At 47.7% G+C, this 27,718-nt stretch overlaps 1 protein-coding gene across 1 annotated transcript; it reads left to right on the top strand.

Annotated features, from left to right (window-relative positions):
• Positions 1–2,144: 2,144 nt before the first annotated feature.
• Positions 2,145–22,311, top strand: GDE1 (glycerophosphodiester phosphodiesterase 1). Its single transcript, XM_040441204.1, has 6 exons — positions 2,145–2,566; positions 7,087–7,262; positions 11,100–11,205; positions 14,016–14,108; positions 19,185–19,396; positions 21,694–22,311. Exons 1-6 carry the CDS (start codon positions 2,195–2,197, stop codon positions 21,839–21,841), a joined length of 1,107 nt encoding a protein of 368 aa, XP_040297138.1. The 5' UTR covers positions 2,145–2,194; the 3' UTR covers positions 21,842–22,311.
• The last annotated feature ends 5,407 nt before the right edge of the window (positions 22,312–27,718 follow it).

Genomic DNA, 27,718 nt, shown 5'->3' with positions numbered 1-27,718 from the left:
TGTATAGTGTCCCTAGAAATAATAGAATTGCCCCTACAGTGCCTCCCCAATAGCAAGGCCCCCCAAGCTGCCCCCATAGAGTAGTTTCCCCCACTCTGCCCCCATACAGTAATTTCCCCCACACAGTAGTGTCCCCCACACTGCCCCCATACAGTAGTGTCCCCCACACTGCCCCCCACACAGTAGTGTCCCCCACACTGCCCCCCACACAGTAGTGTCCCCCACGCTGCCCCCCGCACAGAGGTGTCACCCACGCTGCCCCCCACACAGTAGTGTCCCCCACACTGCCCCCACACAGTAGTGTCCCCCACACTGCCCCCATACAGTAGTATCCCCCACACTGCCCCCCACACAGTAGTGTCCCCACGCTGCCCCCACACAGTAGTGTCCCCCACACTGCCCCCATACAGTAGTGTCCCCCACACTGCCCCCATACAGTAGAGTCCCCCACACAGCCCCCATACAGTAGTGTCCCCCACGCTGCCCCCATACAGTAGTGCCCCCCACGCTGCCCCCATACAGTAGTATCCCCCACACTGCCGCCCACACAGTAGTGTCCCCCACACAGTAGTATCCCCCACACAGTAGTGTCCCCCACACTGCCCCCATACAGTAGAGTCCCCCACACAGCCCCCACACAGTAGAGTCCACCACACAGTAGTGTCCCCCACGCTGCCCCCATACAGTAGTATCCCCCACACTGCCCCCACATAGTAGTGTCCCCCACACAGTAGTATCCCCCACACTGCCCCCCCACACAGTAGTGTCCCCACGCTGCCCCCACACAGTAGTGTCCCCCACACTGCCCCCCACACAGTAGTGTCCCCACGCTGCCCCCACACAGTAGTGTCCCCCACACAGTAGTGTCCCCCACACTGCCCCCATACAGTAGAGTCCCCCACACAGCCCCCATACAGTAGAGTCCCCCACACTGCCCCCACACAGTAGTGTCCCCCACATTGCCCATATAGTAATTTTCCCCCCACATAGCAATCCCTCCCATAATAATTTGCCCCCACACGGTATCCCACCATACCCCCCCCCCCACGTCCTCCTGTGTGCACCCCCCTCATGTCCCCCAAAGTTGGCACATAAAATAAAAATAAAAAATTTGCCCCCACACAGTATCCCACCATATTTTCCCCACACACATCCTCCTGTGTGCACCCCGGCTCCCTGTCTTCCTGTGTATAGTACATATATCTCCCTGTATATAGTATATTTCTCTCTATGTATATTATATATATATTTCCCTGTATATATCCCGGTGTATAGTATATCTCTCCCTGTATATAGTACATATATCTCCCTGTATATAGTACATATGTCTCCCTGTATATAGTGTGTATGTGTATATATATATATATATATATATATATATTTATTTATTTCCCTGTATATATTACAGATATCGCCCTGTATATAGTATATATCTCTCTCTGTATATTATATATTTCCCTGCATATATCTCTGTATATAGTATATCTATTCCTGTATAAGTACAGATAGCTCCCTGTATATACTATATACCTCTCCCTGTGTATAGTATATATCTCCCTGTATATAGTATATATATATCTCTGTATATATATATATTTCCCTGTAAATAGTATAGATCTCCCTGTATATAGTACATATATCTGCCTGTATATACTATATACCTCTCCCTGTGTATAGTATAGATCTCCCTGTATATAGTACATATATCTGCCTGTATATACTATATACCTCTCCCTGTGTATAGTATATATCTCCCTGTATATAGTATATATATATCTCTGTATATATATATATATATATATATTTCCCTGTATATAGTATAGATCTCCCTGTATATAGTACATATATCTGCCTGTATATACTATATACCTCTCCCTGTATATAGTATATAAATATATATATATATCTCTGTATATAGTATATATATATATATATATATATATATATTTCCCTGTATATAGTTCATATACCTCTCCCTGTGTATAGTATCTCCCTGTATATATATATCTCCCTGTATATAGTATATATATATCTCCCTGTATATAGTATATATATATCTCCCTGTATATAGTATATATATATCTCCCTGTACATACCTCTCCCTGTATATAGTACATATATCTCCCTGTATATACCTCTCCCTGTATATAGTATATACCTCTCCCTGTATATACTCTGTCTATGACCCTGCTATATGGTTGGAGCAGTCTGCAGTGACATCAGCCATTGCTGGGCCTGCCTGCCGCCATCTCCCCGCCTCACTACCGGGATCTCAGCTCGTGTACTAATAACCCCCTCAGTGCCGGCGGCCGCCATGCTGTGGGGCGAGGGTTTGCTGCTCTCCTTCAGCAGCGTCTTCGTGCTCCTGCTCCTGACCACCCGCAGCCCCCAGCTCTCCGGCGTCCTGACCGGCGGCCTCTACCTTCTTCTCGTCCTCTTCAGATTCGAGCCGGTCCCGGAGTCCCGGGCACAGCAGGTGCTGAAGCCCCGGGGGAAGGTGTCGAGCATTGCCCACAGAGGAGGCGCCCACGATGCCCCTGAGAACACCCTGGCCGCCATCAGAGTGGTGAGTGTGAGCTGCCATTCACTGCCATCAGCCTGCAGCATAGTCTGCTACTGTGTCCTTTAGTTCCTCTGCATTTCCAAGACCTCTGCTTTCTGTCAGTGACTAGAAGAATTTTTCTTTAGGGCTACATGGCAACTTTCCACACAAAATAGGTAAACCAGCCAGAGATTGCGGGGTGTCGCCGCAGCGCAACTCATGTAAGTGAATGGGGTTGCGTTGGGACATCTCCAAACCTGTAGGATATTTTCTCGACTGTCAGGCTGCAGCCAAGGCAACGGTCACGTCGCTCCGCAACCCAATTAGATGTGATGTTGGCTCACGATTACTGATCGGACACTGACTGTGTGAATAAGGCTACATGCACACGACCGTGCCGTTTTTTGCGGTCCGCAAACCTTGGATCTGCAAAAAACGGAAGCCGCCCATGTGCCTTTCGCAATTTGCGGAACTGAACGGGCGGCCGTCAATGTAAATGCCTATTCTTGTCCGCAAAGCACGGACAAGAATAGGACGTTATATTTTTTTAGCGGGGCCGCGGAACGGAGCAACGGATGCGGACAGCACACTGAGTGCTGTCCGATATTTTGCGGCCCCATTGAAGTGAATGGGTCAGCATCCGAGCCGCCAAAACGGCGGCTCGGATGCGGACCCAAACAACGGCCGTGTGCATGAGGCCTAAGACCATGTGCTGTCCGCATCCATATTAAATAGTGCCATTAGAAAGCACAACTTGTCCCGCATATAACAAGCTCTCGTGTGGATACGTGAACTGAAAAATAAAAAAGTTATGGCTCAAGGAAAATAGAGAAGAAAAATAAAAACTGAAAAACCTCGGTATCCAAGGGGTTAAAAGGTGCACAGCCGTTGATGAATTAGACCAGGCGTATTGTTATTAGTCTGCCCCCTGGTGGTTGTTTCAGTTAGACAGGTTCATATTCACTTAGACCGGTCTGAATAATGTGCACATCAAAAAAGTTTTATCTGTTCCCGCGAAAAGTCTCATGTCTCCCAGAAACTGCGACTTTTATGCCCCATTCGCTCGTCAGTGTTTGGTCAGTGATTTCCATCAGTGATTGTGAGCCAAAACCAGGTGGGGCTATTAAATAGCAAATGTTGTACCCCTCTGTAATGTCAATCCATTTGTAGTGTAATGTGGGAAAAATACGTTGGTTAAAGGATAACTGTCATAATTTATTTTTATTTGCTAGTTTATTAGAGCTAGGCATGTATACCTGAGTTAGTCTGTCAATGATTGTCAAAAGATCTGTAATTACCTTATAATAACACCTTTCATTAATGTCCTTTGTCCCTTTCCACTGCTCCCTTAAAACAGTTGCTATGGCTTGTCTGTCTCCGGCTAAGGGCTCTTTCACACTTGCGTTGTCCGGATCCGTCGTGTACACCATTTGCCGGAGGTGCCCGCCGGATTCGTAACAGTGTACTGAAAGCATTTGAAGACTGATCCGTCTTCAAAATGCGTTCAGTGTTACTATGGCAGCCAGGACGCTATTAAAGTCCTGGTTTCCATAGTAGTAGTGGGGAGCGGGGGAGCAGTATACTTACAGTCCATGCGGCTCCCGGGGCGCTCCAGAATGACGTCAGAGCGCCCCATGCGCATGGATGACGTGTCCATGTGATCACGTCATCCATGCGCTTGGGGCGCCCTGACGTCACTCTGGAGCGCCCGGGGAGTCGCACGGACGGTAAGTATGCTGCTCCCCCGCTCCCCACTACACTTTACCATGGCTGCCAGGACTTTAGCGTCTTGGCAGCCATGGTAACCATTCAGAAAAAGCTAAACGTCGGATCCGGCAATGCGCCGAAACGACGTTTAGCTTAAGGCCGGATCCGGCCTTGCGGCAAGTCTTCAGGATTTTTGGCCGGAGCAAAAAGCGCAGCATGCTGCAGTATTTTCTCCGGCCAAAAAACGTTCCGGTCCGGAATTGAAGACATCCTGATGCATCCTGAACGGATTTCTCTCCATTCAGAATGCATTAGGATAAAACTGATCAGGATTCTTCCGGCATAGAGCCCCGACGACGGAACTCTATGCCGTAAGAAAAGAACGCAGGTGTGAAAGAGCCCTAAGAAGACAGGAAGACAGAGGGGCGGTCCTTCACACTGCATGCCTGCATTAGGCTTCATAGTGAGGAGGCGTGTCTCTCAGTAATCCAATCTGATTGGCTGGCAGGGAGCTGCTGGCTACAGCAAGTGTGTATGGAAAGTGAGGGAAAGCAGTTTTGGCCTCGGAGAACTGGCAGAGGAGCCATCTTGAGAAGGTCCTCATATTGTAAATGTTTAAACAGCTGTAACTAAGGGAAAAACTCAAGGAAAACAGTGGTATGTGAAGAAACTAAAGATTGCTTTATGCATAAAGCTGCTGCAGCAGTAACATTTGATAAAATTGATGTTTTGATGAAAACATGACAGTTACCCTTTAAACAAACAAACAAAAAAAAAAACTTCATGCACAAATGCTGTTATAAGGCTACTTTCACACTTGCGGCAGAGAGATCCGGCAAGCAGTTCCGTCGCCGGAACTGCCTGCCGGATCAGGCAAAATGTATGCTAACTGATGGCATTAGTAAGACTGATCAGGATCCTGATCAGTCTTAGGGCTCTTTCACACCTGCGTTGTTGTGTTCCGGCATAGAGTTCCGTCGTCGGGGCTCTATGCCGGAAGAATCCTGATCAGGATTATCCTAATGCATTCTGAATGGAGAGAAATCCGTTCAGGATGCATCAGGATGTCTTCAGTTCCGGAACGGAACGTTTTTTGGCCGGAGAAAATACCGCAGCATGCTGCGCTTTTTGCTCCGGCCAAAAATCCGGAACACTTGCCGCAAGGCCGGATCCGGAATTAATGCCCATTGAAAGGCATTGATCCGGATCCGGCCTTAAGCTAAACGTCGTTTCGGCGCATTGCCGCATCCGACATTTAGCTTTTTCAGAGTGGTTACCATGGCTGCCGGGACGCTAAAGTCCTGGCAGCCATGGTAAAGTGTAGTGGGGAGCGGGGGAGCAGTATACCTACCGTCCGTGCGGCTCCCCGGGCGCTCCAGAGTGACGTCAGGGCGCCCCAAGCTCATGGATCATGTGATCACATGGATCACGTCATCCATGCGCATGGGGCGCTCTGACGTCATTCTGGAGCGCCCGGGGAGCCGCACGGACTGTAAGTATACCGCTCCCCACTACTACTATGGCAACCAGGACTTTAATAGCGTCCTGGGTGCCATAGTAACACTGAACGCATTTGGAAGACGGTTCCGTCTTCAAATGCTTTCAGTACACTTGCGTTTTTCCGGATCCGGAGTGTAATTCCGGCAAGTGGAGTACACGCCGGATCCGGACAACGCAAGTGTGAAAGAGGCCTTAAAAATGCCTGATCAGTCGAAAAAATGCATTGAAATGCCGGATCCGTCTTTCCGGTGTCATCCGGCAAAAACGGATCCAGCATTTATTCTTTCACCTTTTTTTCAGTCTGCGCATGCGCATACCGGAAGGACGGATCCGGCATTCCGGTATTCTGAATGCCGGATCCGGCACTAATACATTCCTATGGGAAAAAATGCCTGATCCGGCATTCAGGCAAGTCTTCAGTTTTTTTAGCCGGAGATAAAACCGTAGCATGCTACGGTTTTCTCTTTTGCCTGATCAGTCAAAACGACTGAACTGAAGACATCCTGATGCAAACTGAACGGATTACTCTCCATTCAGAATGCATGGGGATAAAACTGATCAGTTCTTTTCCGGTATAGAGCCCCTGTGACGGAACTCTATGCCGGAAAAGAACAACGCAAGTGTGAAAGTAGCCTAAAACACACTGGTGCTTGTGTTTTTCAAGCAGGACAAAAAAAAGCAACCATGGGTGCCTAAGGCTACTTTCACACCTGCGTTAGGTGCTGATCCGTTTTGACTTACACTGAAAGTCAATGGGGGACGGATCCGTTTTCAATTGCACCATATTGTGTCAGTGAAAATGGTTCCGTCCCCATTGACTTACATTGAAAGTCAGAACGGATGTGTTTGGCTCCGCACCGCCAGGCGGACACCAAAACGAATCTGCACAGACGGATCCGCACCTATAATGCAAATGCTTGTATCCGTCCAGAACAGATCCGTTTGGCTGCAAGCAGCGTTTTGGTGTTCGCCTCCGGAGCGGAATGGAGGCTGAACGGAGGCAAACTGATGCATTCTGAACGGATCCTTATCCATGCAGAATGCATTGGGGCTAAACTGATCCGTTTTGGGCCGCTTGTGAGAGCCCTGATACGGATCTCACAAGCGGACCCAGAAACCCCAGTGTGAAAGTAGCCTAAGGGACAAAAACATTAGACAGTGAGGAGAAATGACCAGACCCAGAGCGTGCTGCCATAATGTTCCCCATAGATTTCCATGCAACAGCTGGAGCTGTTTTTTTTTTTTTTTTACGCACCATAAAACGCAGAGCTCCTCGCCGCCATTACCCCCCAGTCTGGACGATAGGTGCTGATGCGTTTGATCCGCTCACCTTGTAGGCTGCACAGAACGGAGCCGTGGCTGTGGAGCTGGACCTGGAGTTCACGAAGGACGGAGTGCCTATTCTCATGCACGATGACACGGTAGAACGGACGACAGATGGCTTTGGGAAATTAAGTGACCTTACATTCACGGAGGTCAGAAAGCTGAATCCTGCGGCTAAACATCGCTTACGGTAAGTGAAGGCATCAGGTATGTGTTTCCCAGTAGGCAGTGTCAGCAGTATACATGTATATACACCCATGCACACAACCATATCTGTTTTCGCGGATCTGCAAAATATGGATGCCGTCCAAGTTGCATCTGCGTATTTTTTGCAGACCCATTGACTTCAATCGGTCCGCATTTTGCGGACAAGTATAGGACATCTTCTATCATTTTGCGGAACAGACATACGGATGCAGAAAGCACCCGGGACCCCGGCCAATCAGATGCTGATGAACTATCCAGAGGATAGACCAGCAGTAAGGAAAAAGCGTAGAACCCCTTTATCATGACACGAGTGGCGTAACCTTTCTGCTCCCGCGGTGGAACCGTCCGTGCTGTAAATGATAGTACAGGAGGACTGGGAAGCGGTGAACGCAGTGCTGCCCGGGCGCTGTACTCACCGCTTCCTGGTCTTCCTCAGCCGCTCGCTGTGCTGTGACTGTGCTCCGCGTGAGGATGTCTGCACGCTATGACCTAACTTTGGGGGTCTCATCAGAGGTCTTATTGGGGGCCTGAGCTGAGGTCTGATTAACATTGGGGTTCTGATCTGAGATCTAATAAAAATATATATATTTTTTATTTTAAACCTATGTGCGTCTTAGGCTACTTTCACACCTGCGTTAGGTGCGGATCCGTCTGGTATCTGCACAGACTGATCCACACCAATAAATGCAAACGCTTGTATCCGTTCAGAACGGATCCGTCTGCATTATTATGTCCAAAAAAAAATCTAAGTCTAAGTGTAAGTCAAACGGATCCGTCCTGACTAACATTGAAAGTCAATTGGGGACTGATCCGTTTACAATTGCACCAATATTGTGTCAATGTAAACTGATCCATCCCCATTGACTTACATTGTAAGTCAGGACGGATCCGTTTGGCTCCGCATCGCCAGGCGGACACCAAAACGCTGCAAGCTGCGTTTTGGTGTCCGCCTCCAGAGAGGAATGGAGGCTGAACGGAGCCAAACTGATGCATTCTGAACGGATCCTTATCCATTGAGAATACATTGGGGCTGAACTGATCCATTTTAGACCGCTTGTGAGAGCCTTGAAACGGATCTCACAGGCGGACCCAGAAACGGAAGTGTGAAAGTAGCCTTAGGACGAAATACAGTAATTGACAAAAACATACTAATTTAGGCTCCATTCACACGTCCGTGGTGTATTGCGGATCCGCAACACACCCGCCCGGCACCCCTATAGAAATGCCTATTCTTGTCCGCAAGCTGCGGACAAGAATAGGACATGCTCTATCTTTTTGCGGAGCTGCGGACCCAAAATCGGGTCCGCGCTCCGCAATTGCGGCTGCAGACAGCACACTGTGTGCTGTCCGCATCCATTCCGTCCCCATAGAAAATGAATGGGTTCGCACCCATTCCGCAAAATTGCGGACCCATTTGCGGACGTGTGAATGGAGCCTAAATTTTTTTTTTAGGCGAGGATGATACCATTTGGATAGTCATAATTAGTTATGATGCTGTTAGAGGATTTTCTGTTTGTGTTTTATTAATTTATGTTTTTTTGAAAATTAAAAAATTAAATGGAACAAAAAAAAAAAGAAAATGGGTTCACTAAACTAGACAACCCATTTAAAGGAGTTCTATATTGATGGCCCCTTCTGAGGATAGGCCATTAGTATCTGATAGGTGGGGGTCTGATGCCTCACACTCCCATCGATCAGCTGTTTCCGAATAGCTCTGACGCCGAAACTACACAGCTCCGTCCATTGTGTAGAGGAGGATGCTGGTGTAACATGCAGTGGGTGTGGACCCACTGTGCCAACCAACTAGTTTGAGTTTGGGCTAAACCTAAAGGTGTTGTCCTGGCGGTTCCCTGGTATCCACCCTTTAACCCCTGTAGAGGGATCTGGACTTCGTTGCAGGAAACCTGCCGGGCCACTACCTCCTGGAGTAGTCCTCGTGACCAACGTGGGTCACAGACACCGGTGCGAAGCACCAAGGACTCAGGCAAAAAGTGCAGTCTGAACACAGTCCAAAGTCTAGGCATGCTAAGTACTTTCATATTCCAAATAGCAATTCCTAGGTTGGGGCAAGTTGAGTTTGTGCATAGCCCAGGTAGCAGTTCCAACATCGGGGCAGGCAGCAAGGAGCAGAATCGGTAGACAGACAAGATACGGGACACAGGTATTCACCTTCACTGGAGATTAGACAACCTGAAAGCTCAGGCGAGGAGGTGGAACCACAGCCCAGCTAAATAGGGAGACTGATCAGCAACGTGGCCAGCAATTGGACAGGGGCAGGAGGAAAGGGTTAACTCTCGCAGTGCTGAAGTTTACAGCACTAGTCCTAATTCATACAGGGAGATCAGAGTGACATCTGTGCCTGCTCGGAACAGCAAGACAGCGACCGTCACGGACCGCCAGCGTGACAGCTCTCATTGCACTCATTGAAATGAATGGAAGCAGTGCTGCAGTAACCATCTCTGTCCACTACACAATGGACGGCGCTATGTTCTTCCGGTGCTCGAGCTACAAGGTTGGCGCTGGTCAGCGGGGGTGTCAGACCCCCAACGATGGCCTCTCCTGAGGAGAGGCCATCAGTATAAAAATATTGGAAAATTCCTTTAAGGAATTGCATAAACAGCACGTTATATCATGTAAGTGGGCTCCCTCTGTGTATACGGCAGGTAGATGGGAGAACTCCCTGCGGCTTTTCCGGCAGCCTGTCAGCAGCTTAGACAGTCTTTCTAAAATAAACCTCATGTGCCTCTCTGCCTGATCCAAAGGTGACAACAGAGACCGCCATAGTCCCACCTAGGTATGTTGAAGACCCGCCAACAGTATTTCACTCGGCAGATAGCTACCAGTCCCTATTGCACTTTCGCTGGGAATTATGGCCATTGATCGCGACGCCGATGAATGGATAGGTGGATGGATAGGTAAAGGTGACTCGATGTCTGTAAAGTGTTTACAAGTGGATCAGTCACCGTAGATGTCTCCGGTCAGAACCTGTCTATCTGGTGAGACGTGTGAGCGTCCCGTCATGTGTGCTATGTATCATCGAGGCTCTAAGAATAGGAGCGTTCATGCTTAGCATTAGTAAGTACGTAAGAGACACCTACCGTATTCATCATGCAAAGTCTATGACAGGGGTCAGCAACCTCCGGCACTCCAGCTGTTGTGAAACTACAATTCCCAGCATCCTCCATTCGTTCCTATGATAATTCTTAGAAGAGCAGAGGAAGTATGCATGCTGGGAGTTGTAGTTTTACAACAGCTGGAGCGCCGGAGGTTGACTACCCCTGGTCTAGGGGCTGTCCTAATAAGCCGATATAAATGGGCACTCCGTAGTCTAAAGAAGTCCAGAATTCTGTGCCATCTTTCTGATACAGAGCTCCAAATCCCCTGCACAGGAGTAGAATTAAAGGGGTTGTCCCATTACAGACTGATACCCTATTCACGTGTATCCATGTGTCTTTTCCATGGGAATCTGACAGCTGGGGCCACCACTGATCACAAAAACAGACAGTTTTCCCGTTTGAATGGAGCGGTGGTCACACTTGCGCACTGCTGCTCCATTCAGCTCTATGGGACTGCTGGAGACCCCGAGCGCTTGTATTCTGCTGTGTCCGGCAGTCCCGTAGACTGGAAAGGAGCAGCAACGCACATGCGTGTCCCGCCATTGTGGACAGAGGATAAGTTGTTGTAATGAGACAACCCAGATGCCTTCAGCAGCCAAGCGCACATGTAACAGGTCAGCCAGTGTCATAGGGACAAATCTGCTGACAGATGCCATATTATCCTGTCTGATCTATGTGAACACTGCTCTTCTCTCTCTACACAGGCACCTGTATAATGAGGAGAAAGTTCCGACTTTGAATGAAGCCGTAACAGAATGCTTACATCACAATCTGATCATTTACTTTGATGTTAAAGGCCACGCGGCTCAGGTAATAATCTAACCTGATGGGTCTAGTACATAGAGGGCCTGTGTGAAAGAACAGATTTCTTCCCGCACCCGCCTGTGCATATGCCTTAAAGTGCAACTGTCATATTTTATTTTATTTGCTAGTTTATTAGAGCTAGGCATGTATACCTGAGTTATTCTGTCAATGATTGCCAAAAGATCTGTAATTACCTTAAAATAACAGCTTCCATTAATGTCCTCTGTCCCTTTCCACTGCTCCCTTAAAAGACCATTGCTAGGGCTTGTCTGTCTTCCTTTTAGTATAACCAGAAGACGGAGGGGCAGTTCTCCACACTGCATGCCTGCATTAGGCTTCAGAGTGAGGAGGCGTGTCTCTCAGTAATCCAATCTGATTGGCTGGCAGGGAGCTGCTGGCTACAGCAAGTGTGTATGGAAAGTGAGGGAAAGCAGTTTTGGCCTCAGAGAACTGGCAGAGAAGCCATCTTGAGAAGATCCTCATAATGCAGGGTTTAAAACAGCCATAACTAAGGGAAAGGCTCAAGGAAAATAGTGGTAAGTGGAGAAACTAAAGATTGCTTTATGCATAATGCTGCTGCAGCAGTAACATATGCTAAAATTGATCGATTTATTTTTTGAGGAAAACACTTTAAATGTCTAGATGGGAATAACTCTTAAAAGGGGTATTCCCATCTTAGACAATAGGGACATATCACTAGGCTATGCCCCCATTGTCTGATAGGTACGGGCCTCTGGGACCCGCACCTACAAGGAGAACGGAGCCGGGGAGAGTTGTGGCTGGAGGACCACAGGGTCCGTCCACCACCAGGCGCAGCACCCCGCCTCTCCCATTCAAGTGAATGGGAGCGCACCGCGCATGCGCGGCCATCGCTTCCATTCATTTTTAAGGGGCCAACGGAAATAGCTGAGCCAGCGCTCGGCTAGTTTCGGAGGCTCCATAGAAATGAATGGAAGGGTGGCTGTGCATGCGCAGTGCGCCCTCCTCAACTTTCTCCGCTCCGTTCTCCTTGTAGGTGCGGGACCCGCACCTATCAGACAATGGGGGCATAGCCTAGCGATGGGATAACCCCTTCAAGGGCATTGTGACGTTTTTTGTCCAGCCGACAGGCATGCTCTTAAATCGGGGATCAGCCACCTTCGGCACTCCAACTGTTCTGAAATTACAACTCCCAGTATGCTCCATTTACTCAGTTAAAAGAGCAGCTGAGCCAGTGTGCATGCTGGGAATTGTAGTTTCACAGCAGCTGGAGTGCCGGAGGTTGCTGACCCCTGTTGTAAATTATCCCGTCTGTTGGTTCAGCTTGTTAGGTAGAAAACCTATTTCATTTACAGCATATTTTTTTCTTTCATGAACTTCTATGGCATCATCAGTGCGCTGATATGCTTTCATTAGGCGGTTTTATGCTGTTGAAATATGATTTTTACATGTTGGATCAGGCAAAACAGAATTTTTGCACCCCTGCGTCTAGATATCACTATTGCATTATTGCTATTACATACTTGTTATAGCGCCCCCTGGTGGTCCGCTTAATGTGTTGGTGATCACACATGCTCAGTAGCTAAGTCCCTCTTCCTCTTGTACATAGATGGAGGAGTGATTAAAGGGTTTGTTCACCCCTGGGCGTCTCTCAGTCAGCCCCCCCCCCCCCCCCCCCCCCAGCAAGGTCGGACCTGCAGAAGGAATCGTACTTGCCTAATTGGGTCCCGGCTTCTTCGCTCCCCTGGGCTGCTGCAGCTCTCAGGTCTCCCCACATCAATAAACGGGTTGATGCGGGTCACACGGCCGCTGCAGCGTCTCCCAGATGTCATGCGTCCCAGTGACATGACGCAGGGAAGACACTTCTATGATTGGCTGCAGCGGCCATGTGACCCGCGTGAAACCGGGGAGATCTGAGAGCTGCAACGGGCCCCAGGACAAGTGAAGAACCAGGAGCTCAGCGGCGGGAACCAGGTAAGGTCTGGCCATTCTGAAGGGTCTGCCTGAGAGGCCTCCAGGGTTGAACAACCCCTTTAATAATATTATACGGGCCAGCCAATAATAATCAGCACATTCCTAACGGCTTCTTTTCACTGGCTGTGGACGCTCTGTGAGAGAATCAAAAGAACAGCAGGGGGAGCTCTAACAAGTACATAGCAGCACTGTCAAGACCCAGGAACATTTTCATAAATGGTTTCCATTGAACGGCTGTTACTTTTTGGGTGATATAACAGCAATATTGAATTGTTCGACAACCCCTTTAAGGTAATCTTTCACTTTAGGAGTGGGAATAGTTTTAACTCACGTCCCCGCAGCTGCTCACCCTGTGCCGTCAGCAGAATACAGGCACATGTGACTAGATCAGAGGCGATGGTGGCTGCACATATGACTTGCATAAACTAAATGCATGAGGTTATTTGAGTTCACTGTTGGGGCTCCCTGTGCTCTGATCTGACATCTAGTGGTCAAAAGCAAGTATTACACTATATTTTGCAACATCAAGGCAGGCCCCTTTATATTGCGCTCGGTGCAGGAGCCGCATATTTATTGCCAAGGTTGAGATGAGATCCTATCTGTAAAAATCTGGAGACCATTCCCCAAAGAAGGCTTTGGGAATGGCCAAATACAGAGAGGCCTGTTTTATCCTAATAAGTCTTGCGAAACTCCATATGGCAGATCTGTGCTAGAACAAACGCCAGATCCGCATTAATGGGATTTTTTTTTTTTTTTTTTTTTACTGACCTATGGATTAATGTACAATAATCACAATTCTTGGCGTTTACCTCTCATTTGAACTAGCTGCGGATAATGAAGATAAATGTAGGATTATTTTTTAGGCGGCTGAAGATCTTAGGAAGTTGTACATGGACTTTCCTCGCCTCTACAACTGCAGCGTTGTCTGTTCTTTTGAGCCAAGTGTCATCTATAAGGTAAGTAGTAAACCCTCCCTATGTACTCTAGTAATCTTGACCCGGTATAAATGCTTAGTATGCTGTATTCTTATTCCGTCCTGTACTCATAGCCAAACCTCTCGCCTGTGCCCTCCTCCAAGGGTGCTGGTCTCCGCGGACAGCACACGTACCCATGACAGTGGGTCTGTGGTGACACCACAGAAGTAAGCCCTATTTTGGCGGTGATTACGGATCCCTCATGCACATTATAGGTCCATGAGAATGGTCACCATTGGTAGGAGATGCTCTGGAGAAGACTTTTCAGCCTAGCAGTGACTAACTTTAGCGGTGACTTGACCACAAGCTGAAGCCAGTTATTGGCTGCAGTGGCGCATGTGACAATGTCCATGCTGCGCCAGATGTAAACACTCTGGGGACTGCAACATGGACACACCAGAGTCAGCGTGGAGGACCAGAGCGGTGGGCAGCAGGGAAGTATGGATCCCCAGCTTAGTCAGGCAGGGTGCAAGCACTTGCTAAAATGTCCTTATTCCTGAAGGGTGACATTCTGTAAAGCCCACTTCAAGTAGAACGGTGGAGTCCTATATGTAGGACAGTCGGTCCCACTTATTCCTGTGTCCAGAGAAAGGTCAATGGCTGCCATTTGTGCTCCTATGAATACAATGTCTTGCTCATTGTAACGGTCCACATACCTGAGTCTGATGTTGGATGAAGGTCCGAGCTGCAAAAAAAACTAAAAATGTAAGGGGTCTAGCGCTGCACCTAATCTCCTTTCTGCCGACCAAACGGTAAGAATGTCCTTTCAGTGCCCCCTAACAATAATGATGCCCCTTAGACAGTATGATATCCCTTTAGTGCCCCACAGACTATGATACCCTTAAGTGCCCACTCACACAGAATGAGGCCCTCTTAAACGCCCCCAGAACAAAGTGATGTTCTCTACAGGCCCCCCTCACACAGTATTATGTACTCTTAAATTCTCCCCCACACACTATGATGTCCCCTTAAGTAGACTCTACACAGTATGATGCTGTGTTAAGTGGTCCCCACACAGTGCGGCCCACCACACAGTATGATGCGCCATTAAGTAGCCCCACACACAGTGATTTCCCCCTTATAGATTATGCCCCCTTAGATGGCCCCGACAGTGATGCCCTCCTAATAGTTATGCATCCTTTAGTGGAACCCGACAAAATTATGCCCCTACAGTGCTGCCCCCTCAAATGTCTCCACACCTTTAGGTAGCCCCTCTGTGATGCCCCCTCTTATAGAGTATGCCCTCTTAGATGGCCCACCACACACAGGTATGCCCCATTTAGTGTTCCCTTTACAGTTAAGTCACCTTAGTGTCACGGCCTTTGCTGTGTGCGCCGGGACACTGGTGCCATGCTTGCTGCTGCCGGTGGCAACGTTTTGCTGTTATGGCATGTGGTGGCAGTGTCTCGGCTTTGGCTGTGTGCGCCGTGACATGTTTGCCACGCATGCTGTTGCCGGGGGCAACGTTGTGGCTGGTGTGTGCACTTCCCCTTTAAGTTGTAGCCTTCCCCTGTCTGGTGCAGTAAGGGTTAACTACCTTGCTGGGTGCGGTCACTAGGTGCTTCTTATACCTGTGGCTTAAGGTCAGGAGTCAGTTGTACTCCAGCCTTGGTGTGTGCTGGAGTTCTGCTCCTCGTCTGGTTCTTCCATCTTCCAGTGTGAGGGCCACCTAGTGGGACATCGATGTCTCCAGCAATGTCTTTCTATTCTATCCTCCATGTTCCCCTACCTTACCTGTGTGGGTTTATGTTCAGGGTTTGGTGTCTCGTCTTGTTGTTGTTACATGTCTGGTAGTTGGCGTTTTATGTCCAGCATGTATGCAAGTCGTACCCTGTTAGTTGTGCCTCCGGAAGGGGGCTCCATGGTTTCCCGGAGGGGTGAACCAGATGCCAAGTCTGGGTGCTGTTGCTGGAATGCTGGTTCCTCTGTGTCAGTACGTACTGCATCCGCTTGGTGTTTGGATTGCAGTACGTTTGTATGGGTTCCAGTTTACCTTGGTGTGGCCTTTATCTGTCATTCCACTTGGCTTCCTTTCCCTGCTGCTAGGCCATTTGAGACTCCTGTTCATCCGTGTCTGGGAAGAACAGGTCGTCTCTCCCCTGCTCCTATGTTAGGGATTATCAGGGCGACTCAGGGCCAAAGGTATCCTGGGTATGAGTCGTCCTACCATCCAGGTCTGCTCATACGGTGAGGCGTTAGGGTGAGGATTAGGGACGCTGTAGGAGGTGACCTGCTCCCTGATCCTGGCATCCGGGCCTAGCTGCTTCCCTATTATACCTTACATTGTACGGTGAAGGGTTTCCCCCACTCCCCACCGTGACACTTAGGTGGCCCCTCACCTAGTTATGCCACCTTAGGTGGCCCCTTCAAAGCGTCATGCCATCTTAGATTGCCCCCCGCACACAGTTATGTCCCCTTTCTTGGATTCCCACAGGATTATGCGGTGCCTTCGGTGTAACAACTCTCCTATCCCATGTTCCCCCAATGATTCGCCTGCCGCTCAGCTCTGTGCTCTGCTGTGTGTGGCTGAGTGCAGCAGGCATAATGTCAGTCGCAAAGAAAATAAAGTTGGGGGTTAGTCAGCACTTTCCAGTGCGCAGGTGCACGTCGCCAAGCAAAAAACAAAGAATGCAATAGCGCTCTGCCAACACAAATAACAAAGTAAATATAACAATGCCATACTCACTATAGAAAATGTATGCGTTATAAATGTAAGATTCTTGGCAAATACATTTTGTTTAAAATTATTTTTGCCTGTCCGCCCACGACAAGGCGATCTCTTTAGGACAGGAACCTACACTAAATACCACATTCACTGGTGCCATTCCAGTCTGGGAATGCAGGTTCCACATACATTCTGAGTCCACACTATATTATACCTCTTTGTTGCTACAATGGCCTCCATTAAATTCAGGGAATGCAGGCTCCACGTGCATGCGGAGCCCACTCTGTATTCAGGGGTGCACTTAGCCTTTATGCTGCCTGAGGCGAAAACTGAAATGGGGCCCCCCCCCCCCCCTCCCCAGTGTCAATTTCTTAACCTAACTCCTTCCCTCCAGCCCTACTGTTAAAGACATACTTGGAAAACATTATATACAGCTCTACAAAACATCCAGTGACGTCTCCTCTGATGTAGGGGTTCTCTTTCTTTATCTTCTCCATTCGGACCAGACCGCCATGATGATTTCTTTCAGCCATCTTTTGTCTCTGCAGATTTCGACAGACATCTTAGTTTCCTACTTTTCTCTAATACTGTGCTTCCCAATACTATACTGCAGAAACAGATAATCCACCTGAAAACACTATTACCGCACAGATAGTTCCCCCTCCAGTAATTATTGTCACACAGTGCCCTAAAAAATAACTGCGCCCGGCAAATAGTGTCCCTGAAACGTATAGTGCCGTAAAGTGTCCTCCAAAAATACTGACACTGTGCGAGGATGCCTCCCAATGTAACTATCCTCCCAAAAGTGGTAACAGTGCACCCAATAGTAATAATGCCCTATAGTGCCCCTCAGTAGTGATAATTCTCCCTATAATGTGTGCCAGTACAAAAATGTTCCCTTATAATGTGTGGAAATACAAAAATACTCCCTTATGTGTGCCAATACAAAAAAATGCTCCCTTCATAATGTGTGCTAGCACAAAAAACTCTTTTAGTGCCCCCTGTAGAACAAATGTCCCCATAGTGGCCACCTTATAATCTGCGCTAAGTAAAAAAACAAAACTCCCTTATAACGTGTGTCTGTACAAAAAACGACCCCCTTTTAGTGCCCCCAGCAGAACGGAAGTCCCCATAGTGGCCCCCTTATAATGTGTGCCAGTACAAAAATGCTCCTTTTTACAGCCGCAGTGTCCCCATAGTGCTTTCTGCAGTTATGAAATAATGACCCCCAACCCATTGTGGCCGAACAGCACGCTGCCAAATAAAATAATAAACTCAAATACTTACCTCCATTCTGCTGTCAGCGATGCAGTGCAAGACACGGACTTCTACCAGTCTGTGCCCTGAGCTCTATGCAGCCCGGCTCAGGCAGCGCGATAATGAGGACACCGGCCTCAGGCCACAGGAACTGGGACTAAAGCCTATTAGAGGAAACGGTGGGCCAGGAAGACATCGCTTCCGTGCCCTGTTGCGACATTCAACTGTATTGCTGTCCTGAGTACAGCGATACAGTTGAATATGTAGAGATGAGCGTTTCCACAATGGAAGCGCTCATTGCCCACGGCCCTTCTGCTGCCCCCCTTTTGCCCCTGCCTGGTGCTGCCTGAGGCCATCGCCTCACCTCGCCTCCTTGGTGCGGCACCCCTGTCTGTATTCCACCTCTCCTGGTGGGAGATCAGGCTACAGCTTTATACTTGCACTGATTAAAATCAGCCTATGGGGGCAGAGAGGTTAGTTTGGCGCAATGGGGTCAGCCACCCCTCCAATGCAGACTGAAAGAAAATAAAACTGGGGGCTAGTCAGCAAATCCCAGTGCGCAGGCGCACGTCACCGTGGCTGGAAACAGAAAAGCAAAAAACAAACCCAATGCAAAAGCGCTGTGCAAACATAAATAATAAAGTAATACAATCGTGCCATCCTCAATGCTAGACAATGGGCTAACGCTGCCTTATAAATGTGAGAATCTTGCGGATCGGCACAAATAATTTTGTACAAAATGTATTTACCAAGAATCTCACATTTATAACTTAGCGTTTTACATTTTCTATTGTTTGGCACTTGGTTGTTTGTGTTTGCGGAGTGCTGTTGGTTTGTTTTTTGCTTTTGTGATGATGTCGGTACATCGCGCCTGCATGCGCCGGACTACGGGCAGCACGGGAATGGTGAAGCAGGGAGCTGACGGCTCTCTGCTTCACCATTCTATTCACCTGGATCTGCATCCTCATGACGCAGATAGAGCCGAGGGCGGGACTTGCAGGGGTCCAGATTCGGACCGCCGTCCTCCAGTTGAGTACACCCGCTGTAGGCTATAGAAATGACAGAAAGTGAGGCGTACGACAACCATTCCTGCCGCTCACCCACAAATACTGAAGGGCATGTTGTGTGATCCGCAGATGAGACAAGCAGACGTCAATGTAGTCACCGCCCTGACGCACAGGCCGTGGAGCCTCAGCCATCTTGGGGACGGTAAACCTCGCTTCGACTCCGCTTGGAAGCATTACTTCTTCGTCTCCATGGACGTCCTGCTGGACTGGGCGCTGCACCACGTCCTGTGGAATCTGTGCGGAGTATCTGCCTTCTTAATGCAAAAGAATTTCATCTCCAGGTACGGTCACTTTACAGAGATTGGCGAAAATGTGTAGATCGTAGGGCAGCACAGAAAATGATCATAGACGGCCGAGAGCCAATGTTTTAGTCTGTGTTCACACTGGTGTCCGCTCTGAACAGCGGTCATGAAGAATAAGCTAACAGACGGCATTAGAAGTCAGCGGGATCCGTAGGGCGCTGGTGGTATCCATCAAGCAGTGGATCCGGCAATGCATTGTGGTTAGTGTTATAAGTAGAAACTACAACAAAGGTGTGAACAGAGCCTAAGAAGACTTATATTAACTAAGAGCTAGACACTTACATGAAGGCATCATATCTGCTTTAAATGCCCTCTGTCAGCAGATTTGTCCCTATGACACTGGCTGACCTGTTACATGTGCACTTGGCAGCTGAAGGCATCTGTGTTGGTCCAATGTTCCTATGTGTCCGTATTGCTGAGAAAAATGACGTTTTAATTAGGGGTGGGCGATATGGCCTAAAATTTATATTGCGATATAATTTTAAGCATGTGCGATATGTGATATATATTGCTTTCTATATTGGGGGGGTGTTTAAACTTTTTTTTTTTACTTTTTATTTAATAACTATTAGCCTCCTTAAGGGCTAGAACCCTTGTCATATTCACCCCAATAGAGCTCTATTAGGGTGAATAGGACTTCACACTCTCCCTGCTGCCCTGTGCTTTGTGCACACAACAGCAGGGAGCTGACCATGGCAGCCAGCCTCTCATGTGCCCCCCCCAGCCTCTCATGTGCCCCCCCAGCCTCTGATCTGCTCCCCCACAAGCCTCTTATCTGCTCCCCCCCAGCCTCTTATCTGCCCCCCTATGGTAACTCAAACCCACCCCCCCCTCACTCCCTCCCCTCCCTCCCCAGTATTAATCATTGGTGGCAGTGGCCACAGGGTCCCCCTCCCCCCCCCCAGTTCATTGATGGCAGTGGGCAGTTCCGATCGGAGTCCCAGAAGTGTAATGCTGGGGCTCCAATCGGTTACCATGGCAGCCAGGACGCTACTGAAGTCCTGGCTGCGATGGTAAGTTAGTGAGCAGCATTATACTCACGTGCGCCGTGGCCGCCGGGCGCTCCTTCTTCTCATAGGTCTGTGCGGCGCATTGCTAATGCTATAAGCATTAATTTTAATGCTGCTCACTAACATACCATCGCAGCCAGGACTTCAGTAGCGTCCTGGCTGCTATGGTAACCGATCGGAGCCCCAGCAGCCCCAGCATTACACTGCTGGGACTCCGATCAGAACTGCCCGCTGCCATCAATGAACTAGGGGGGGAGGAGGGGGACCCTGTGGGATATGGCTGGCCACAGTCCCTCCCCTCCTCCTCCTACTCTGTCCTCTCCTCATTGGTGTTCAGCGGCAGCCGCGCACAGTGGGGAGGGAGGGACTCCCTCCTTCTCCCTCCACTGTGCCGGCCGGCGGGCTCAGGAGTAAATGGTGCGCACAGAGAGCGCAATCATATCGCGGTCCGGCGATATATGCGATATGGCGAAAATCCATATCGTGGCCCAAATTTATATCGCATATCGCCTATACCGCCCACCCCTAGTTTTAATATATGCAAATGAGCCTCTAGGAGCAACGGGGGCGTTGTCATTACACCTAGAAGCTCTGCTCTCTCTGCAACTGCCCCTCCCTCTCCACTTTGATTGAGATGACCAGGCAGTAAAAAAAGGTCATCACACCAGGCCCTGTCAATCAAAGTGCAGAGGGCACGGCAGGTGCAGAGAGAGCAGAGCCTCTAGGTGTAATGGCAACACCCCCATTGCTCTTAGAGTCTCATTTGCATAAATTAAAACATTAATTTCTCAGCGATGCGGGCACATAGGAAAATGGGACCAACACAGATGCCTTCAGCTGCCAAGCGCCCATGTAACAGGTCAGCCAGTGTCATAGGTACAAATCTGCTGACAGATGCCCTTTAAAGGGCTATTCCTATTTATTTCTACTATGTCATCATCTCTGAGTGCTGTTTCTCCACCCGGGAAGAGGTGGCTCGCTGTGAGCAGGCACTATACAATCTGATATAGAATTAGCCAAGTTGGCAGTCAGTCTCACTGTTCAGGGGTTCAAGTTCAGCCCAGCTTTCTTATCCAGGTCACCGAGGGCCCCCAACCCAGTGGGATATGACATCTGCTCAAGTGTGCCTTGTGCTGAGCAAACCCCGTATAATGGAGACCACCTAGTCCTAGACTGCAGAGACCTCATAATGCCAGCTCCACTTTGTATGATGACATGAACATGAAGAGATGTAGGACTCGTGTAATGTGACTCTTTATCCTACAGCGATTACGTGGAGAAGTGGAACAGGAGAGGCATCGAAGTGGTGGCATGGACGGTCAATACAGCCGCGGAGAAGCTTCACAGCGAGCGGACCCTGCACAGCAACTTCATCACGGACAGCTTTGTAGAGGATTGTGACCCCCACTACTGAAATGTCCACCATACTGCTATCTTCTTTCAGATTCAGTAATTTTAGGGCCGTCCATTGTCATTTATGTTGTTGACGTGTTTGTTTTAGGGCCTTCAGAGATGACTTATAAGGGTGGTCAGCCTTATAGTGGGGCTCTGACCGGTGAAACTAATCCACCCTCTCCTCCAGGGAACAGACTGCGCACACCGTCTGTCACCCCCGCCAGATCCGGTTATTATAACCTCCTCCTACCATTTTGTGAACCCACTTGATGGATGTACATAAGAATAACAACTAATGCTGATTTATACAAAACTGGAGAAAGCAATCTCTATATGACTACAGTATCATTCATTATACATGAGTCCCAGCCTCTGTCACCGTGAAAATGGCGTACAATCTGCAGGCAGCAGGTTATAGAGCAGGAGGAGCTGAGCGGATTGTCATCTAGCTTTGTGAAAGGCTTCAGTAAAACCTGTAATTTGTGTTTAAGCCTCTGCTCTTTCTGAGCTCATAACTTGCATCAGTGTCCGATCAACAATTTTTGCGGATTGCACACGGAACCCATTAGTGTCTACGGGTCCTCAAAAAAATCATGCAGATGTCATCCGTGTGCTCTCCACATCCGTGTGTCCCTAACACAAATTACAGAACCTGTCCCATTCTTTTTATTTTTTTTAAATCAGATAATTTTTATAGAAATTTTCTGTAAATTGCAAAAATACAGAGAGAAAATAGTCTGCACCATATACATGCAACAACCAATAAAGGTATTACCAAAGCATTACTTGATCAGTCATAAAATTAATCCCATGAATACAATATGTAGCATCCAGCATAGTGGAAGACGTACATGAGATCAAGTAATATTGTTACACAGTATCCATTGTACAAACCAAGTTTCCCACCCCTTTCGGTTTATAAACAAAAGACCGTCCCTCCCTACCCAATATCCCGACCACACATGCTCTTGGCCCAGGTGTAACCGTAATATTATATGCATCTTTTATAGAGGCCAGAACCGCGGTCCAGAAGCTCCACACAATCCCAGAACATGTGTAACAAGGATGCAGGACTTATGCCGCATCTAGGACAATCCGCACCTGCCCGAACACCTATCCGGCATAAAAACTCTGGGGTCCTATACACCTGGTGTAGTAAAAACAGCTGGGACATACGTTGCCCCCCTCACAAACTGACAATTGCGGAGTGAGCGCTAAAAGCGACTTCCATTGCTCTTCTGAAATCGGCCCGACCTCATTTTCCCATTTAGATTTAACTGCTAAAACGTCTTGTTTCAGTGATTTCACATACAAGTTCCTGTAGGTAGATGATATCAGACCGCTCGAGGAACTGTTTGTAAGAAGTTGCTGAAACAACGGGACCATAGTGCATTTCAACGATAAGGATTTAGCCTGTGTCTGAAAGGCATGCCGCAGTTGCAGAAACTGATAAAAGGCCGGGTGTGGGAGACCAAATTCATTTCTTAACTGATCAAAAGACTTAAAGACATCAGCACTCTGTAGCTGACATAGATACCTCACTCCTAACCTGTCCCATTCTTGTCCGTATTGCGGACAACAATAGTCATTTCTAGGGATAGGAGTGAAAAAAATGCAGAGGTATCTGTATTGTGTGGACCCGTGGTTTGTGGACGGCAATACAGACAGTTGTGTGCATGAGGCTTAAAGGCTATGTACACCTTTGGGGGCAATCTTTTTATTATTGCATTGTACTTATTTTGAACTAAAAATCATTTTTTCAATTGGTCTTTATTAATAATATAGAGCCCTTTTTTTTGTATACACAGCTGAGATGCTCTAGCGGCAACCGGCGGATTTTCTCTCTTTTCCATCAGTTGGGGAGCTGACGGGCTCCTTATCTCTGCTCTCTGACATTATAAACTCATTATAGCTCAGTTCTTATCTTACTGGTAAGAAAGTGTCTTAAACAAGTGTTTATGACCTCTTAGTAGTTTAGAGATGAGGGTTATTAGATAAGTGAAAGTACCAGTCCCACAGCTAGAAAAACAGTTAACCCTTTGTGACTGAACAGCTCAATATTTTTGATAAAAGCCAATTGAAAATGTGATTTTTAGCCAGAAATAAGTTCAATGCAATCATAAAATATTGCTTAGAAAGAGCAGAGATTTAAATGCACAGATTAAAAGTTTAGATTAATCTTTTTCCATTTAAAGCGTTCCTGAGCTGTCAAAAAAAGATTGATAATGGCTGTGCGTGCTTCTTTGTACAATCATAATTGGTGTTATTTGGGCTCCCCTAAAGTCTTTTTCAGCCATTGTATTCCTTGTTTCAGCTGCACAGCTGGATGCATTTCTCTCAGAAGCAGGAGGCGTCTGGCTTCTGCCAGTACTGTATGCAGTGACCTCACTTTCCTTACTTCCTGATAAGGAGGGATTAATCACACTTGCAGAAAGGCAGGAGGCTCCTGTGATCAGAAGCTGTGTAGAAGCAGTTCTTTTATCAGGCTCAGGATCTCAGCTAGCTCTGACATGCCCCCACCTCCCTGTGAGTCGTCTTCTGTATCTCTGTTACCAGGGACTGATCTTCCTGACAACAGGCAGTGGACGGCAAATTAGGTGGAAGTGAGAGCCCTAATGGCCATGACTTTGCAGCTTTTTTGGGTGGATGCAGGCAGGTTTTTGACATTAAGTGATTTAAAAATTTACTAGCTACACCATTCTCTATTAAATGAAATTGTGTGAAAGAACTGTGACTCTTTAAGCCTCTGCTCTTTCTGAGCTCAGTATTCTCGGTGTAAAGGCTCATGCACACGACCATATTTTTCATTCGTGTCCTATCCACAATTTTTGCGGATTGCACACAGAACCCATTCATTTCTATGGGTCCCCAAATATCGGACAGCATAAGGATGTCATCCATGTGCTTTCCACATCCGTATGTGCGTTCCGCAAATTGCCGAACATGCCCTATTCTTGTCCGTATTGCAGAAGAGAATAGTGGGGGAAAAAAAAAAGGATATTGCACAAGAAAAGTATCTGTATTTTGTGGACCGCAATATGGACACGGTCATGTGCATGAGGCCAGAGTGTGTATACAGATATAGCTGTCAGTCGCTGATAAGATGGCCCCAGTGTACAACTGAGCTCAGAAAGAGCAGAGATCTAAATGCACATATTACAAGTTTTACTGAATCTTTTTCCATTTAACCATATACCAATCGGCTCAGCTCCTCCTGCCCTATAACGCGCTGCCTGCAGATCACACTGCATTTCATGGTGACAGGTTCCCTGTAAATGCATTACAGAATTGTTACTACATGGGGGATGCAAGTAATTGCTAGAACAGACACGTCAGGTCCTCTATAAAGGGGTTCTCCGGGCATTTGGTCTCTTTAGTACATGGTGCTAACCTGTGGAGGATTTTTTTTTTTTTTTTTTTTTTTTTTACATAGGACTTACCCTTCCTCGCTCTTCCGCCCAGGACCCGACCAGATGTGGCCTTTTCTTTTCCTGTTCGGCTGCGTTGACTATAATGCCCTGATTAGACCAAATGCCCGGGGAATCTCTTAAAGCTCTCCTTACGAGTTACGGTAATAAAAATCTACCTGTGCTTGCTGTGTACAGCCAGGTGAGTCTGTGACAGTAGGTGAGACCCTGACCTGTCTTGTCTACATCTTCTCTTCCCATAAGGAGATGTCAGTCTTTCATGCCGTTCATAATAAGACCGGTAGGTTCTTGTTTCTAGTGAATTCACGTCAGGAGTTTCACCACATTTGTCCAAAATGTAAATGTCAGCCAGTCGGATGTAACTTGCTTTTGGGTTTTTAAACATTGCCGAGCTGCATAACCCGAAGGTGATTCAGCTTCTCACCATAATCTCCATCAGGGCTCATTCAGACGGTTCGTTTTGTGGTTGGCAAATTGCGGATCCACAAAACACAGATTACTGCCTGTGTGCGTTCCGCAATTTGCGGACCGCACATGGCCGGCACTATGATAGAAAATGCCTATTCTTGTCTGCAATTGCGGACAAGAATAGGACACGCTCTATCATTTTTGCCGGGCCGTGGAACGAAACTACGGATGTGGACAGAGCACGGTGTGCTGTCTGCATCTTTTGCAACCCCATTGAAATGAATGGGTCCACACCTGTTCCGCAAAAATTGCGGAACGGATGCAGACTCATTCATACGGTTGTGTGAATGAGCCCTAAGAATAAGGGGGCAGATTTAGTAATCCTGTCTGATATTTAGACAACCTAAAGATGCACCAAATGTATCAATGTGTCTATGCAATAAATCTAGTGCATCTCAGACACATTTGTGTAACTTTATACCATCTACTGGTTGACTGTATTGTGGTGCCTTAAACCAACCCCTTATCCACTAAGCCACACGCCTTTGTTCGTCAAAGCACGAAAAGTGTCTAAAACACATAAATGTGGTGCAAAGCAAGAGCTTGATTTTTTTTTTTGTGCAGAATTCTGGAACGTTTACCTAAATCTCCCCCTTTGTATCCAGGACAGTAAAATATGTCTGCACCATGTGTGACTGTAGATCGGATGTTCTTACTGTGTAATGCTGGAATTACTTACACTGCACAGGACCTGTATTGTGTACACAGTTCTATAGAATGTTTATGGCCAGATTAAAGGGGTTATCCAAGAGTAGTAGAGACCACCCAGAGTGGCCGACCCGCAGTGGAGATCATACTTACTTGGTTCCCGTCGCTGGCTTCGGTGCCTGATGCTCCAGGGCCGGCTCTTCCCTTCTACCTGCCGCCCTGAGTAGATCAACTCGTTGACGGGTGGGAGTTGGGGCAACGTGCCACTACTGCCAATCACAGGCTGCTGCAGTGGTGTCCTGCTTCTCTTGTGTCACGACAACTGGTCACGTGATGCAAGAGAAGTAGGTCACCGCTGCGGTTTGAGATTGGCTGCAGCAGTTACTCCCCCCCCCCATCATCATCACCGAACCCAGTGGTGGGGACCAGATATGATCCCTACTGCAGGTCGGCCACTCTGGGAGGTCTGTCTTACTCTTGGATGACCTAATTTAAGACTTGTAAATTGTAAGTTTGGTAAAAGGTTTTTAATTGTAGGAATTAATTTCTGAAGTTATTACCCGGAGTAATCACTTTGGCTCATCGTAGCCAATATATTCTAATACTGTACGGAGTTTTATCCGAATTGACTTTGAATGTTTCATCCGAAGTCGATTCGCTCATCCCTAGTAAATATTCGGTTGAAGTTATTGGTGCTATAAATGGTGCAAACAGTTAATAAAGAAACACTCCACCCAAAACAGGACAAAACAACCTTGTTGCCCACAGAAATCAATCCAATCTCTGCTCTCAATTCCTAAAATGCTCTGTGTGTATCGCTAACAGTTTTGCCGGAGTGTTCCTTTAAATTTGGCCAGGATTAGAAAAAAAAAATGTTTTTCTGTATGGTATAGCAGTTCCTGCCCCATTCAGTCGAGCTGTAATACCAGACAGCGCCCATGGAGTGGCGCTGGTGCTAATCATTTTAATCCTAGAAAACCCTGTTTAGGGAGCAGTTACTTTTACCTATGGGTTGTAGGTACCTTTGTTCACAAAATAAATGAATTCAAAATTCAAAATGTGTGTCATGTGATTACTCAGATTGCCTCGGTCAAATAGATTTTAGTAGTCAGCGTCTGGTGTAATACGTCCGGTGAATGTGCGTGAGACTAAGGGCTCATTCACACAAACGTGTGCAGGCCGGGCCCGTGCTGCAGACTGCAATTTGCAGTCCACAATGCACGGTCACCGACCGTACGGCCGCTGCATGCGGACCCATTCACTTGAATGGGGTCCACGATTATTTTATTTTATTTTTTAAAGCGCCATCAATTCCATGGCGCTGTACATCCAGCCGGGATTACACAGAAATA

This window comes from Bufo bufo, chromosome 7, assembly GCF_905171765.1.
Source record: "Bufo bufo chromosome 7, aBufBuf1.1, whole genome shotgun sequence".
In the NCBI taxonomy this organism is placed as follows: domain Eukaryota; kingdom Metazoa; phylum Chordata; class Amphibia; order Anura; family Bufonidae; genus Bufo; species Bufo bufo.
The sequence above is the reverse complement of the archived record's forward strand: the minus strand, read 5'-3'. Positions and strand labels throughout refer to the sequence as shown.